Raw genomic sequence first — 15,517 nt, 5'->3', positions numbered from 1 at the left:
GAGAGAGAGAGAGAGAGAAAAAGAGAGGGAAGAGAAGAGAAAGAAACGTAAAAATGCTCCGCGTTGGCAATGATTGTATTTAGAGGTAAATTTTATACAGCGTATTAACTGTCTTTTATAAATTCTTCCAAGATTGACAATAGTCAACAAAAATATTAAAATACACGGCAAGGAACCGATATTGTTGTATTAGCAGCATTAATTAGCAGTCTAATTTAAAAATCTTGTTTAGTTTAATTTAAGTGGCATTACCCATTAATAAAATATTTTGTTAAAGAACATGGCACATTTGTTTCATTAAATTAACAAGATTATCTTCTCACAGTCTTTAGATACAATAGGGAGTTTTTGCAATATCATTTATTTAGATACAATACAATGAACACTAAGGTCAGGTTATCTTCTTCTAAACAACTAATTAAGAAAAGGATAACATGACTTTAGCGTTCAGCGTATCTGAATTCACGTTATTGCAAAAACTCCCTAATGTCTTAAACCAAACTAGAGTAACAATATCATAAATTATTCTGCCAAGCAATTTAATAGTATTGATGATAGTAAGCATCTTAAAAAATTGTAAATAATTTGATACTAATAAGCATCTTAAAAACTGTAAATAATTTATTATGAAAATATCATTTCTGCCAAGAGATTTAAACCTCTTTATATTTCGTGATGGATGTCTTAATTCGTCCACAGATATGATATTTTACGCAATAAATTATTATCTACAGTTCTTCAAGATGCTTTTTAGTATGAAATCATCTACAGCTTTTAAGATGCTTATTAGCAACTATTATATTGTTTGGCAATTAAATTTGTGACATTACTACTCCGATTTAATTTAAAATGCATTTAAAGGTACCGAAATATTATTTAATAAGCTTAAGATTTAGCTCAGGCCGATAAAGCCTTTTCATTATTTATTGTGTATATAGGATTTTATGATACATTATTTAATAAGATTATTTTCAATTAGATCGCTGTCGATTAATGTTTAATACATTATTTTTTCATTCATAACTTAATCAGAACGGTCTGTTTTCGATTTACTGAGAAATCAGTATCACCACTACCGCTGCAATTTCCACAAGTATTCATTGTTTATAACATGTACAACGTAATATGTTATTAATATGTCAATAAATTAATATTTTTATAATATACAAATGTAATAAATCATACAAGTATTTATAATAATTAAATTATCTGTATATTAAGTTATCCATAATATGTTATCGTTTTATTGAAACTGATATATAAATATAGTATATATTCTATCAGGGTATATATATATATATCAAATTTTAATATAAATTCTATATAGCGCAATTATCTTTATTAAATTTTATAATTATATGTTGTATTTATAGCACAAATTTATAGCAACAATTCTCTGTGCCTCTTTAAAACTGTAATTTATATCTTCTACTCTCGTTTGAAAGATTCCTGAGAAAAATAACGATTCGAACGTACATTCCGCTATTCCGATAAAAATTCTTCGATTACCTATTCGTTCATCCATTAAAAATGAACCGGGATTACAGCTTCGATTGTTTGATAGACACGAGGTAGAGAGACTGGCCAAGGAAAATAAGAATGTCAATTTGACGTCATATTGACCAATTATTGACCGAATTTATGTTATTTTTTTTTACACAATTCAATCAATATGACATTTCGAATTTTGTTTGTTCTTATTGGGGTAAAAAGACAGACGGAAAAATAAAAATTGTGAGACTTACTTTCGCGGAGGGTCACCATGTAATAGGACGCCTGGCTGGGCTTGCTACGTCCTAAAGCATTTATCGCCGCCACTCGGAAGCTGTACACCGTGAACGGCCTCAGATTCTCGACAGTGTAGAACGTGTCGTTGTGTGGTGTTATGATCTCCTTCGTCGCGTTCCACGGGCCGTCCTCGTCGATGCTGAAAGTAACAAATGCGCCACTATATGATATTTGCAATTCAACCGTTCGCCACGTGACTGAAAGTCACGCGCGATGCTGTCGTCGCATGAACGCTCACAATGTGGAGAACTTCAAAATCGCTGTGAAAAATCCTATACGAGTTGATCAATCTAATATTCTTGTCAATATTCCCTAGTATATCTTTTTTCTCCTCCCTTTTTTACATGATTTGTGAGAAAATGTCTGAAGACGGAGGTCGTATATCGATATTTTGAAAGGTTCAAATATGATAATATGCGTCTATAACCTGCCTCATAAAGTTACACGAAACTCTCCTATAAATTGCGTTAAGAAAATGTTTCAGGAGATGATTGGTTAGAAAATTTCTCTCTCTCTCTTTCTCTCTCTATACGATGTGAAGAAGAGAAAACTTTTGTGAAAGATATTCAAATTGCAAATGGAATTCATGAGACAATGTCGCTTTTAGAATGCAATCCTGTATTAATGCTGTGTTGAAAAAAGTATAGAAAAAATCTTAAAATTGACAATTAACAGATACTGGTACGTCAAAATTTATTAACACACTGTGACTACTTTGGGGATACTGTGAGTTCTCTACAAACAAATGAAGCTGACAAGTAAATGAATTGAGAAAATCTAGACACGATAAATGATTTCCAAGATTACTTTCAAAATTCACACATGATAGACGAGGGTCGATCAGAAATTTTCCGCGTCATGTAAAAGCCTGAAAAGCTAAGCGATTAGATAGCGAATTTTGTATCGCAGTTTCGGCGTTTTTCGTGCTTTGCCTGAGGTGAATACAGAGTGGCCGCAGTGCTGATATGGCGCGACTTTTTACTATAATTTAAGTATCTCGACGACGTTAGGTCTATAAAATTTTAACATAGTCGGCATTATTTTCTTCACTCATTTTCTCGTCAGAATTTTTAAAAACACGCGCATGTTTGCATGTATATGATAAGACTAAAGATATCTATTCAAGAAGCTATACAATAATTTTTATCTCTATTATAAAACAATCTACATCAGAAATATAATATGATATAAGATAGATATATTATTTTTAATATATAACAATTGAATAAATATATACTTAGAGAATATTGAAGTCATTTAAGAAACATTTTAAAAACGTTTTTAAAATATCCGACGTCCCTATTTACGACGACTTTTTGAGACATTTAAGGTATTTTTAAGACTTCTTATTCGGAATTGATTTTGTGAATTGTGAAAAATGAATTGTGAAAAATTGATAAGTAGTCAATAATTTTATATCTGTAGATATTTTTATTGTCAATATCTATACATTTACTATGATTATGAATTTAATAACGGCAATTTGATATCCATCTATGTATTTCGATACCTATTCGTCGAACATTTTATTTTTTAGAAATTTATACGATTGATTCATAATTTAATATTAATTTACGATTTATCATAATTAGTTTATAATTAGCAGATAATATTCATTTTATGATTTATCATTATCGAATATTAATAATTTCAAAAATATATATTCATATGTATCTATAATGCATTATATTTACCACACGATATAATATTTGATTTTTATTTAACCCGAACAAGCTATTGATATTGAATTACACGATATTGTTATTAATACGTAAATTTTGTCAACAAGAAAATAGGCCAATCTTAATTAATGTAATACAAGTTTTTCATACATTTCATATTTTTAATAACCAAACATTTATAATTTAAACCTTTATGTAAACACAAATAACCTAATTATTAATTTAAAAGGAGGGAAAGAATAAGTACATTAGTGAAATTAATTTTGATATGTAGTTCGATTGTGTGTTCTTAAACGATGTGTATACTTAAACGAAATATATAAATAATATATACAAGGTGTAACTGAAATAACGCTCACTAATCATATAGTATTATTTCTAATAAAAAACTGATATGAAAAGTTCTCTACCATTTTGAAATTTTCGCAATATTTTTTTTAGTTGCTCAATGAACAGAATATCTAAAATCGCACGCGCAACGTATAAGACAGCTTTAAGATATCTTTAAGAGTTCTTTAAGAAAAATTTTTTTCAAAATATTTCACAAAGAACACGGAAAGATATCTTAAAATTGTTTTATACATTGATTTTATCTGTTTATTCGGCAATATATAGAAATTAATATCTCCTTAACTATTGCGAAAATTGCAAAATGGTAGAGGATTTTTCAACTTAGAGAGTTTCGTATCAGAAATAGCACTTAATATGTATTAGAAATAGTACGATTAGGGCGTTATTTCAGTTACATCCTGTATAATAAATAATATATACGTATAATAAATATATTGTATACAATAAATTATGATAATACAAAACTGCTTGCAAATTAAATCATTACTTATCACGTTCTCTGTATACTTATAATGATCATCAAAAAGTCAGTATTACAATAAATTGATATCATCTAACGAAAGAATTTTTAAAAGCTTTTCTTCGCTTGTTCTTTTGTAATTTAATAACATGGCAGATTAAACCTTCTAATTGAACCACTGAATACACAGCGCTCAATACTTGAACGTAAAATTTACGTATCGATAGTGTTCAAGAGTTAAAGCTGCCTGAAAGTACATAATATCTTAATACCTAACATTTTAATTGCCATGCTATTAAATTTTCACAAACACTTCATCATCCATTTATGAATGACGGTTTTTACTTAGCCGATTTTTTTAAAAATAATTTTACTAAATATTTAAAACATTAAAGAAATAATTAATTATATTAATCAGTATATCAAACAGTATAATATTATTATAATAATAATTGTTGCAAAAATTAGTATTATTAAACACTAAGACCCGTTTGATCCAAAAATAAGATTTAAAAATTAGAAAAATATCGAAGTCATCAGGACCCATAATGTTCTAGTTACGAGTAAGATAGATGAGAAAAACGCATATTTATTGCGTCATAGCAGTCTCAAGCAATGTTTTGGCTGAAGTGACGTTTCATCGAGCATGCTTCGCAAGTTTCGCAATGTCGCGATATCGATCGCAGTTCGTTCTGAATTAATCAATCGCGAGTAAATTCGCGAGCGATATCATTGCGGTGCTTCGACAAATATCTATCTCAGTCAATTCGCACGATCAGCATCTGCACGATCGACGACTGTCCGTCGGATCAACGTCAGTTGGCAGCACTGCGTCGTCGGCGTTGATCGCGAGTGACTAGGAGTACCGAATAAATCTAACGTGATTGTTTTGGTGTATCAATTAATTAGTGATTGTGATCGAATGGCATCTCTGTGATCTGTAATCTGTAATCTATACGATATCACCATCCTGAGGGATAATTCCGATACAACGTGTCGCAGCTGCGTTAAAGAACGCACAGAATCGCCTGTTCAATCATGTTGGTTAAGGAGAAGGTTCTCTATCATTGTTTCTTCACGGTGAGTAACTGGCTTCTTGAGTGAGTTAGCTTCTTGAAGTTTTTTTGTTTCATGTCGAAATCGTATATTGTAGGAATAATTTGTCGATTAATGAACGCAGAGTTCCTAATCAACACGTTATGAAAAAAGCGAATCAACGTCGATAATCCGCCAGATCGACGCCTTCCATTTGCGAATAATCGAGCGAGAGAGAGAGAAAATGAGAGAGAGAATAATAAATTTAACAATCATCATGTGGTGTGATTGTGATGAATAGTGTCACAACTGTGACGACTGTGATAGATATTCAACTGAATTGTCGACCTTTGAGTTAATTTTTTTGCCAATATATCGTATCGCGACTGTTGTGAAGTGCCGTCAGATCATCATGTTGGAGAAGGTTCGTGATTGTTGCTTCCTCACGACAAGTGTTGACTTTATTCATTGGTCTGATTGTGAGCTACATTCAGTTTCCCACCTGAGTGTTCTCTATGTATATAATGTATATGTCATTGGCTGCGCTCAGAAAATGTAGCTTTGCACAACTATTTATTCTTTAATATGATTGATTATATTGTATGTGTAGATCCATATTAAATTCATGTCAAATCCAGTGTCAAATTATATCTAATTAGAGTTATATTCAGTTGTTTTTATAGATCGCTCCCAGTATACCGTTAATTCAATTAAAATAATGAAGTTAAATTTAATTAAAAAAAAATTGACTCAGATTTAGTTTATTACTTTCCAAGTATATATATGTTAATATAGATGATCTTTACTCTGAAACTAACTACAAAAATAGATTGATTTACGTTTTAAGATGGAAGTTGAAAATAATAAAATGATATTTAATTCAAGAGATTACCAATGCTCCTTTGATATCTAACGATGCAACAAGGAACTAATATTAATGATAATAATAATAACGATAATAAGAATAATTTTATTGAGTACACGGTTAACATTGAAAATAGCAGAAAGAGATACACAATAATATTTAATAATGAAATACCAGTTGTACATAATAGACATGACGACAGCTAAATTGCTAATTTGAAGCTACATATGTATATATAAATCACGAACTAAGGACAGGAACCAATCATATTAAAAAATTTTTTAACACAGTTGCTTTTTCTGTCGAATGCAGCCATTTTATTCTTGTTTAATATTTGATGAGCAACACAAATAAAAATAAATATATGCTATTAAATTCTTAATGTCAAATTGGAATTATTTTTAATCACTTCTGTAAGTCACCATTACTCTTACTTAATATGTCATTAATTTGACTAAAACAATAGAGTCAAACAATTAAATTCAAGAAAATGTATTAAATTTAATTTAAATTTAATTATTTAACTATTGAAATGCATACGTTAATATAGATGATGTTTACTTTGAAACTAAGCGCAGAAGTGGATTAATTTACATTTTAGCACACATGGAAGTTAAGATTAACAAAATGTTATTTAACTTAAGAGATTAGGTTACCATTACTCTTTCCATATCTAATAATGTGAGTGACACTCAGAAGAGAATCTGAACATACTCCTCGATGACTCCTCGAAATTTTCTGTTCTTCGTCAAGAAATCAACTGTGTCAATTGTGAGGACAATATATCAAAAGAAGACTCTCTGATTGACGATTAGAAACGAATCATGATCAATATCGACGATAATCCATTGGATTGTTGCCCGTTGGCAACGACCCGTCATTCATGGATAACCGAGAGTGCCGAATAAATCTAACGAGCGATATCGTTTTGTGTGTCAATTAATCAGTGATTGTAATCGAATGGTTTTTCTGTGATGGATATGTCGCCTCGGGGATGATGCTGGGATTTTGCCGTTACAACATTGCGTTTGTCTCGAAGAAAGTCGAGGAGTGTCGTCGGATCGGATAAAGAAAAGGCAAGTTGGATAAGGAGAAGGTTCGCAATCTTTGCTTCTTCGGGATTCGGTGAGTGTCTATCCGAATAGCTTTTGGCATTTTCTGTTTCACGTAGCGTAAGGGTCATGACACAAAAAACTTAAGCAGTAATGAGCTTTCTGTAATAAACCATTACCTAAGCTTTAAGTCTTAAATCATAAGAAATTGGCCATAGTCGATTATTCTTCTCACATTCACTGTGGCTGGTCAATTTCTTGCGACTTAAGACTTAAAGCTTAAGTAACGACTTACTGTAGAGTGTGTGCGTAAGATGTAAGCAGTAAAAGAATCAACATGTTGGATTTACTATTATTTACGTTATGGCTTTACGATCTCTATTGTGATTGGCCAATTCGCTTACTGCTTACGTTTTATTGGAGACTCTTTAATAAGAGTCTGAACATAAGAAAGCCACTTTTGATTGATCCGCCATGTTCTAACAATTCTTGAAAGAGAAAAAGATAGAGAGAAATGAGAAGAAAAAGATACAATAGAATGAGACAGAGAAAAAAATAGTAAATAGATAGAGAAAGAAGAATAGATAAGAAATAAAAAGTATGTTTTTCTTTCTCGCATTTTTATTAAAACTACTATCCTGCATAAAACTGCGGCTTGTATCCAAATTCTTATTACGTTTTACTAAAATTTTTCTGTGCCATGACCCTATAATTATTTTATACTGGCCGTAATCATATCCCGTATATCGTAATCGAGTATTCCCCTTTCACTCGACTGTACGAGAGGAATACTTGACTGTGATTAGTCAATTCTTATAGATTATTACGGCTACAGTACGAGTTAATGTTCCTTAAGTTCCGAAACACAATAGGTGTATACAGTAAAAAACATTTTGTATTTGTGTTAGAAACGATCCACTCAAATCCTTGTTAAAATTTTGTGTGGAATTTTTAACATATCCGAGTTTTAATTTAACATAATATGATTGTGTTATTTGAATATTTTGTGTTAAATTAAAATTTAACATTTCTCAGTGTTAAAATAACACAATTTGTAGGTAAAATAGTTTTAAAACATAAATTCTAAGAATAAATGAATAAAATGTATGTGTTGATTTAATATATTGTATTATAAATATTATATATATTATAAATATTAATTTTATTAAGAAATATGTTCTGTCCTACATACAAAATACAGATATTTTGTGATATTTCCTCTTTGTAACAGTAAATATCTATTAAATCTAAATGTTGTATACCATATGTTAAATATCACAGAGGTATATCTAAACTACAAATATAAAAATAGCATCTAATTCCAGTTAAATTTAACATTATAAATGTGTCAATTTAACATAAAATTTGTCTTTAAATTGTGTCAAAGTATTACTTGCTTCTTGTGTTAATTTTTTACATAATATTTGTATTACTAACATATTCATCTTACGTTAAATTAATACAAAAAAATTTGAGTGGACATGTTTGAGACATGTGAAATGTGTTAAATTTAACACACATTTTTTTACTGTGTAGTATACCTTAATAATTCAACCGTAATAATTCAACCAATCATAATCGATTATTCTCTTCACATTCGACTGTAATTGATCAATATCTTACGGCTTAAAGCTTACTACAGCTATTGTGTTTCGGGACTAATCCGGCACACTGCAAGGATAACATAACGTTATATCGACTCACGTACCTACTATGGCTGTGCAGGAGCGGCGCTAGGTCATTTGACGCCACCCCCGCATTTTTTAAATTACATGTATGTACGGTTATCAATTATATTATTTCAAACCCAAAACCTACGAACATTCTGAGAACCCTTTTTTACGATACGACGCTGTCCGAAGAAAACAAGACGAATTTATCTCTTAGAGACAAAAATATCACTAAACATTACATACGCCTTTACTATTGCAATAATTACTACTTGTGTAAAATATTTGTTAAATATTTTTTCAAAAAATTAGATTTAATCTCTCATTTTGAAAAATTAATAAAAAAAGTTAGAAAGAGAGGGAGAGAAAGTTACATTGATTGTTCGCGCGTATATCTCGTGGAATTATCATTTAAAAATGGCAGATATTATATAAAAGAAGAAAAAAAGGAAGACTATTAAGATTGAAAAAAAAGAATGCGAAAATCGAAAGATTTATATATATATATATATATATATATAAATATACACTTTGCATTACTAGAATTGATATATTTCTTTTTAGATACATTACTTTAAATAAGAAATTAATTTCAAAAATTATAATTGCGTGCCGATATGATTGTCGGACTTTCAATGCAACCATTTGAAATATTAATAATCCCCCCCCCCCAAATTTCTCAAATTTAATCTTAAAAAACTGTAATAAACTTTTTTTTAGAATGCATAAAAGGATTAGAAATCACACCTATTTGTTCTATAATGTTGCATAGTCCAATAATTCATGACTTTTACATACTTTGCAATTTATTGAAAAAAATGTATTTCTATCTCATTCAATACGATATACGCGGCGTTAGGCGCCCCTTAAACATGGCGCCTCTCTGCCATGCAGAACTCATTTATATGAGGTATTCTATATGAGGCTCTCATATGAGTGCGTTCCATTTGCGCTCACATCACTCGAGCATTACTTGTCTTTGTTTAACATTTGATAAACAACAAGAATGAAATGATTCCACGAGCGTTACGAATGTCAAATGGAACGCATCCTGGAATTTCTCTACAGTTGATGAACAGAAGATGATTAAAATTTCCCGAAATCATTTAAGCCTCCATCAGATTACGTATTAAAGATTAAAGATTACAGAGCAGATTTCAACCGCGGCGATCGAATAACTTTGATTCGCTTTGTCCTGATCGAGTTCGAATTTTCAACTCGCCATCTTTAATCCTCAAAGAAGAGGAGAATCTAGCCGCGACTTTTCAAAGCCGGAAATTATTATCACCTCCCCCACGGGACGTGTGCACCAAGTGCACATAATTCTCGTAGACTAATTAGCGGTCGAAGACGTGGCGCGCGCGACAGGGAGGGGAGATTTTATCGTCTTCAAATTGCATATCTGCATTTTGCTGTAATTAATATAGATTATTAATCGTTGCGCGATCTGTTACGGGAAAGTTTCCTGCGCAGCTGCGGTTCGAATAATTGCCAACAGTTTGCATTTGCGCGGGTCTCTCGATCCTCTCTCTACACCGATATTGTGCGTGTATACGTGCCTTGCCACATGTACACATCCTCTCTACGAACGTAATAAATTTGTCACATTACAGCGAACTGCGATATCTTTCGGTGCGCTGCGATGTTAATTTTCGAAGTAGTTTACGGGGCCTCTTATTTTTCGTCGGCGATGAAGCGCCATTTATTCATAGTTTATCCACGAGATACATCTTTCTCGTATAAAAATAACGTACCTCTCAATTTCATAGCCACGGGGAAAGAAAGACCCGTTCGATTTTCTTCGTCCGCGGGGAGAAATGTACGATATCATGTCTCCTTCGGTGCATTCCGCGACTCCTGGAGTTTTTTTATCGGTCTATCGTTTTTTTATCTAGAACGCGCTCGATAACGAGAGTTTCCGTAAACGTTAGTTCAAACGTTAAATACGGAATACACGAGGAGAAGTACTTGATAACGTGAACCAGCTCACTACAACGGGAAAATGACGAATGAAGAATAAACGTTATACATACGCGACATTTGCGTACCTACACTCTCGCCGTTTTCGTATTAACGCGTACGCATATTTGCGTACATTCTCTTGCCTACACTATATGTTCAACATCCCGCCTGTAGAACACAATCAATTTACCGCTGACAAACCCCCATTGCCAATTTGCCGCTGCGAGATAAGGGAATGATCCGGCAATTAAATGTAAAAATGACCTGTCGCCCTGCGGTTTTTTATTTGCGCTATTTTTACGCTTGAAAGCTCGACGTGGAAAAAGCAATCGACGACTTGTATCCAATTAGCGCAATTCGCGTCATTGCATTCTGCGGCAAATTCGTTTGAATTTTCGATATGCGAGATACATTTTACACAAAAATTTACAGAGCCTATAGAGGTGCCCGCCGCGGTGAGACGGTCGGAGGTATCGATCCAAGCGAGAAAAGAACGACTTTCGCATTTGTACGGTTTTTTTTTTTTCGCTTTTGCCGGGAATTAGATTAAAAGCTTCGAAAAAGCTTTCGCGCAAACGGTGCTTTATTCACTTTCAGAAGGCCGCACTTAAGCAAACGTCGCCGCAAAGACTTAATTCGGTCGCGTGGACGAATGCATGCGGCATATTAAGTTTCTCTATCGTCAAGAGAGGAACAACTTTTTTATTAGGACTCGTCTCGGAGGTAATTGATTGTTTTAGTTCTTCCGCCTTGATTTTTCTCCGTCGCTGTGGTACGGAGGAAAGAAACTCTCTGCGCTCTCTCTACTTATCTCACAGCAGAAGCGTATTTTCAAGAAACTCGAGACAATTAATTATTCGCTCGTTCACGAATGAAAAACAATTCCATGATTTCTTTCGACTTCCCCGCGATCGTACTTTCGATACGCAAATGAAGATGCACTTCGTAAGGCGGTCCCTCGACGCGCCAACTTTTCAATTCCGCAACTTTTGCCACGCAGAAGACGACGCATAAATTATTAACGAATAAATGTATGCGAATCCGCGAAACGTAATTCGTATAAATTATCAATAATTCCCATCCTTTGAACTTCTGCATTAAAACCTCTTTCCAGAATCAATTTTTCTTCGGCGAAGAAATCAAGAAAAGTCGTGTTACTGTATTAATATGCGATATATAAATATACAATTCGGATTTTGATATTTAGATTACTACCAAAAGTGTCTTATTTTTATGACTTATTCAAATCATTAATTATACACAAAAATTATACATGTTTAATTTATATTTCACGTGTTTCCATCAAAGAGAAACGAATATAGCTGGACAAAATATTAAATTTTAATAAATACTTGTTTAAAAAGATCTAAGAAAATACTTACTAAATGTAAATATATATTTATTTGATACAAAAACTATTAATTTTTTATTTGACTATTATTTTTTATTAATTAAATATTTATCTATCGTAAGTGAACATTTACTTCAATTTTATTCAAAAAGAAATATGTATTAAGGTTTAGTAATTTTTTTTCAGTGTACATTAGAAGTAGGCTCGATGTAGGTGTATAACTTTCCGATGTTAGTTTTCTGTGTGAACTTTAGCCGGCATATTAATGCGAAAAAAGATGCATACAATAACACAGAGGATAGAATCCATTGTCGGGTGGTATAAAAGGGGGCTCGTGAGGATTGCGATGGAACAATGAAAAACTTTAGTTTTGGGAAACCTAAATCCATCTCCGACACGAGAAGAAAGAGCCTATCAAAACTTTCGGACCAGGTCTTTCATAATTCCGGTCTATTGTACGTATGCCAGTATGATCCCGATAAATCCTCAATGTTCGGTGGATTCTAACCGAATGAACGCGCACATTTTTAGATACGTGTTTGATATGCGTTTCGCTCATAATATCCAACTGTCGAACAAACTGAATCCCGCTTGCATCCAACAGCGACGGCAGTGACGACGACGGCCGGTGACGAAAATCAAATTTTTGGCAATTCTTTCGAACGGGTTATTTGGCGAAATTCGGCTCACGCTCCGCAAATATTTAAGTCTCGTACAAAAAAATACGCTCGAGACTTTTCGTCCCCACGTGGGAATTTTTAGAGAAAGAAGGAAAGGGAGAAAGAGAGAGAGAGAGAGAGACGATAGCCGCCACTCGTTTTCGAGAAATTACTGTTTATTATCTTTTTAAGATTTATCGCATCGCCAGTCGCAAGATGAGTTGAGAACTTTGATAACAAAAGTTGATAATAAAGTTTCGCCAAAGTTCGCTGTATAAAAAAAAAATAAGAAAGAAAGAGAAAAGAACTTCGCGGAGAGCCAACGCGGAAAAATGGAAGCATCTTAGGAAGCCGCGGTGCACACTCCATAATAATTGATTTCTCGCATTCGAGCGCGTCGTAATATATACGCTAAAAGAATTGATGTATCGTCTCGATAAATCAATTCCCAACCCATTCCCGTCCGTCCGTCCGTCCAGATTGTCGGAGATGCTCCTTCGTGATCCACCTGTCGTCGTAGAATATAGGAAATGTTGCGCACACCAAAAGGGGTAGTGGAATACCGTTTTCCCAATCGTACCGTATTGTGCAGTGTGTCACGTACTTTATAGGTCCGATTGCGATCGGTTGCACGCGGTGGTCCACCTTTTCCCTCCTTCCCTCTTCTCTTTCCTTCTTTTACCACGTCCTCGTTGTAATAAAATATATTTCATCAACCGACAAATGTAAGATGGATGACCCACCTCAATTACAACGATCGTGGCGATTACGTTACGGTATAAATCTGCAAGACGCACCGTGGCTGTCACTACACGTTATCGTGCGACATCAATTTTCTTGTTGCGTGAAAATACTGAATTGGAAGTCGAAGATGAAAGCCCATTCAAGCGAAATATACGATTCCTTTGCACAAAGCGCGGGATTCACGCCGTGTGTTGTATGAGCGGTGCGTTCTGGTAAATTTGACAGCCAAATTACATTACACGCCACGCTGCGCGCGAATATTATCCGATATGTTGGCAATTAACTATATTAGCGTAGCTTCCTGACGTCTTATGCATTTTGATGTTACAAATCAAATCACCTTTTCATACAGTAATAAACGGACTTCGAGCTTTTAAATTGTAGTTTTTAACTTGAAAGTTTAATACGTTTCCATTTGTGGCTTTTATAGAAAAACTTTACACAATAAGGAATAACAGTGTATTTGCAGAGCAATAAAAAGAAGTAATAAGTAAAAAACCGAGCAAATAGAGGGTATGTTTAAAAATCAATTTACATATTTCAACACGAACATTGAATTAAACATGGACTTAACTCAATGTTCGTGTTGAAATAAATTAATTTTTAAACGTACACCACATTTGCTCGTTACTTTTTTATCTTATTACTATTTTTCTTTTGCTTTGCAAATACGAGCTATTATTCTATACTGTTAAAATTATAAATGTTTGATCCACAAATGAAATATTGAGTCCTCAAGTAAATTTTTTTTTTTTTCTTTTATTGCTTACACAATTTTACTTTTTGCGCGATAAACGTCGACATGGCGTCTCCTTTCGAAAATAATAGGAAAGAAGGAAATAACGCAATTAATCTGTTATAAATACTCGGACATTTTTCGATTGTATACTCGCAATCAGTACGAAACGGAAAGAACGAAGCTCAGCAAAAAAGAAGCGATTAAACGGAGGAATCCTGCAGGAAATAATGATTCGCTAATGACACATTATCCTCACATTACGTCACCGTTACGTTTTTTTATTGTCGTGATTCACGCCACGAAGTCGGAAAGCATTGATGCTATCGGCTTCGAACAATTGCGCGACTCGACTGATAAAAATAAAATGTTAACAAATCAGATTTAGTATTTTTTTAACGAATTTTTACGATTTTTGAATTTCGACCGGATTCCATTCATCGCCGCGCCGCTTGAGCGACGTGTGTAATTTATCGCCCGTATATACAAAATGCGATCGGGTCGGCCCAGTTTTCTTCGCCGCCTGTATGCACATACATATTTCCGCCGGGCCGCGCATATGCATTCAGTATATCGCGTACGTCACATTACGTGTATGCGTGTGCACGCTCTCGGAGATGCACGCAGAATAAATTGCATGAAACGTCGAGTGAAACGTTGTGTATTCTTGTGATGAATAATTTCGGATTAATTCACCGTACGCACCTCATTGCTGCGATCACGCCTAACGAGAAACGTCGCCGATCGTAATTAAATGTTACTTTTACATTGACGAGATACGGCACTGTTATCCGAAATTGTGTAAATATATAATATATATATATTTTTTTTCATATATATTTTTTTAAATTGTGCGTGTGTGTGTATGTGTATGTGTATACGGAAAAAATGTTTGGTTAAATTAACTGGAATTTTGGTGGAAAATGAACGAACAGAATTATAGTTAAGTCTACAAGATTTCTGGTTAAATGTACTGAATATTAGCTATTTCAACTAAAATTTTAACAGATTTAACCAGAAATCTTGTAGATTTAACTAGAATTCTGGATTGTTCATTTTCCATCAAAATTCTAGTTAATTCAACCAATATATATAATTATACATTTTACATATATATAATATAATTGCACAATAAAATAACACATATAATTACACAATTAAT

At 33.1% G+C, this 15,517-nt stretch overlaps 1 protein-coding gene across 5 annotated transcripts in view; it reads right to left on the bottom strand.

The window, feature by feature from the left end:
- The window catches only part of LOC105146456 (Protein tyrosine phosphatase 99A), a 343,436-nt gene that overhangs the window by 40,204 nt on the left and 287,715 nt on the right, over positions 1 to 15,517 (bottom strand). For all 5 annotated transcript variants that reach the window (XM_011056736.2, XM_011056737.2, XM_011056735.2 and 2 more), the window contains one exon: positions 1,746 to 1,927. In XM_011056736.2, coding sequence (XP_011055038.1) covers positions 1,746 to 1,927 — 182 coding nt within the window. The remainder of the gene's footprint in view (positions 1 to 1,745; positions 1,928 to 15,517) is intronic.

The sequence above is a fragment of the Acromyrmex echinatior genome, chromosome 4 (assembly GCF_024713525.1).
Source record: "Acromyrmex echinatior isolate Ae372 chromosome 4, ASM2471352v2, whole genome shotgun sequence".
NCBI classification, from domain to species: Eukaryota; Metazoa; Arthropoda; class Insecta; order Hymenoptera; family Formicidae; genus Acromyrmex; species Acromyrmex echinatior.
This window is presented reverse-complemented; position numbering and strand designations above follow the sequence as displayed.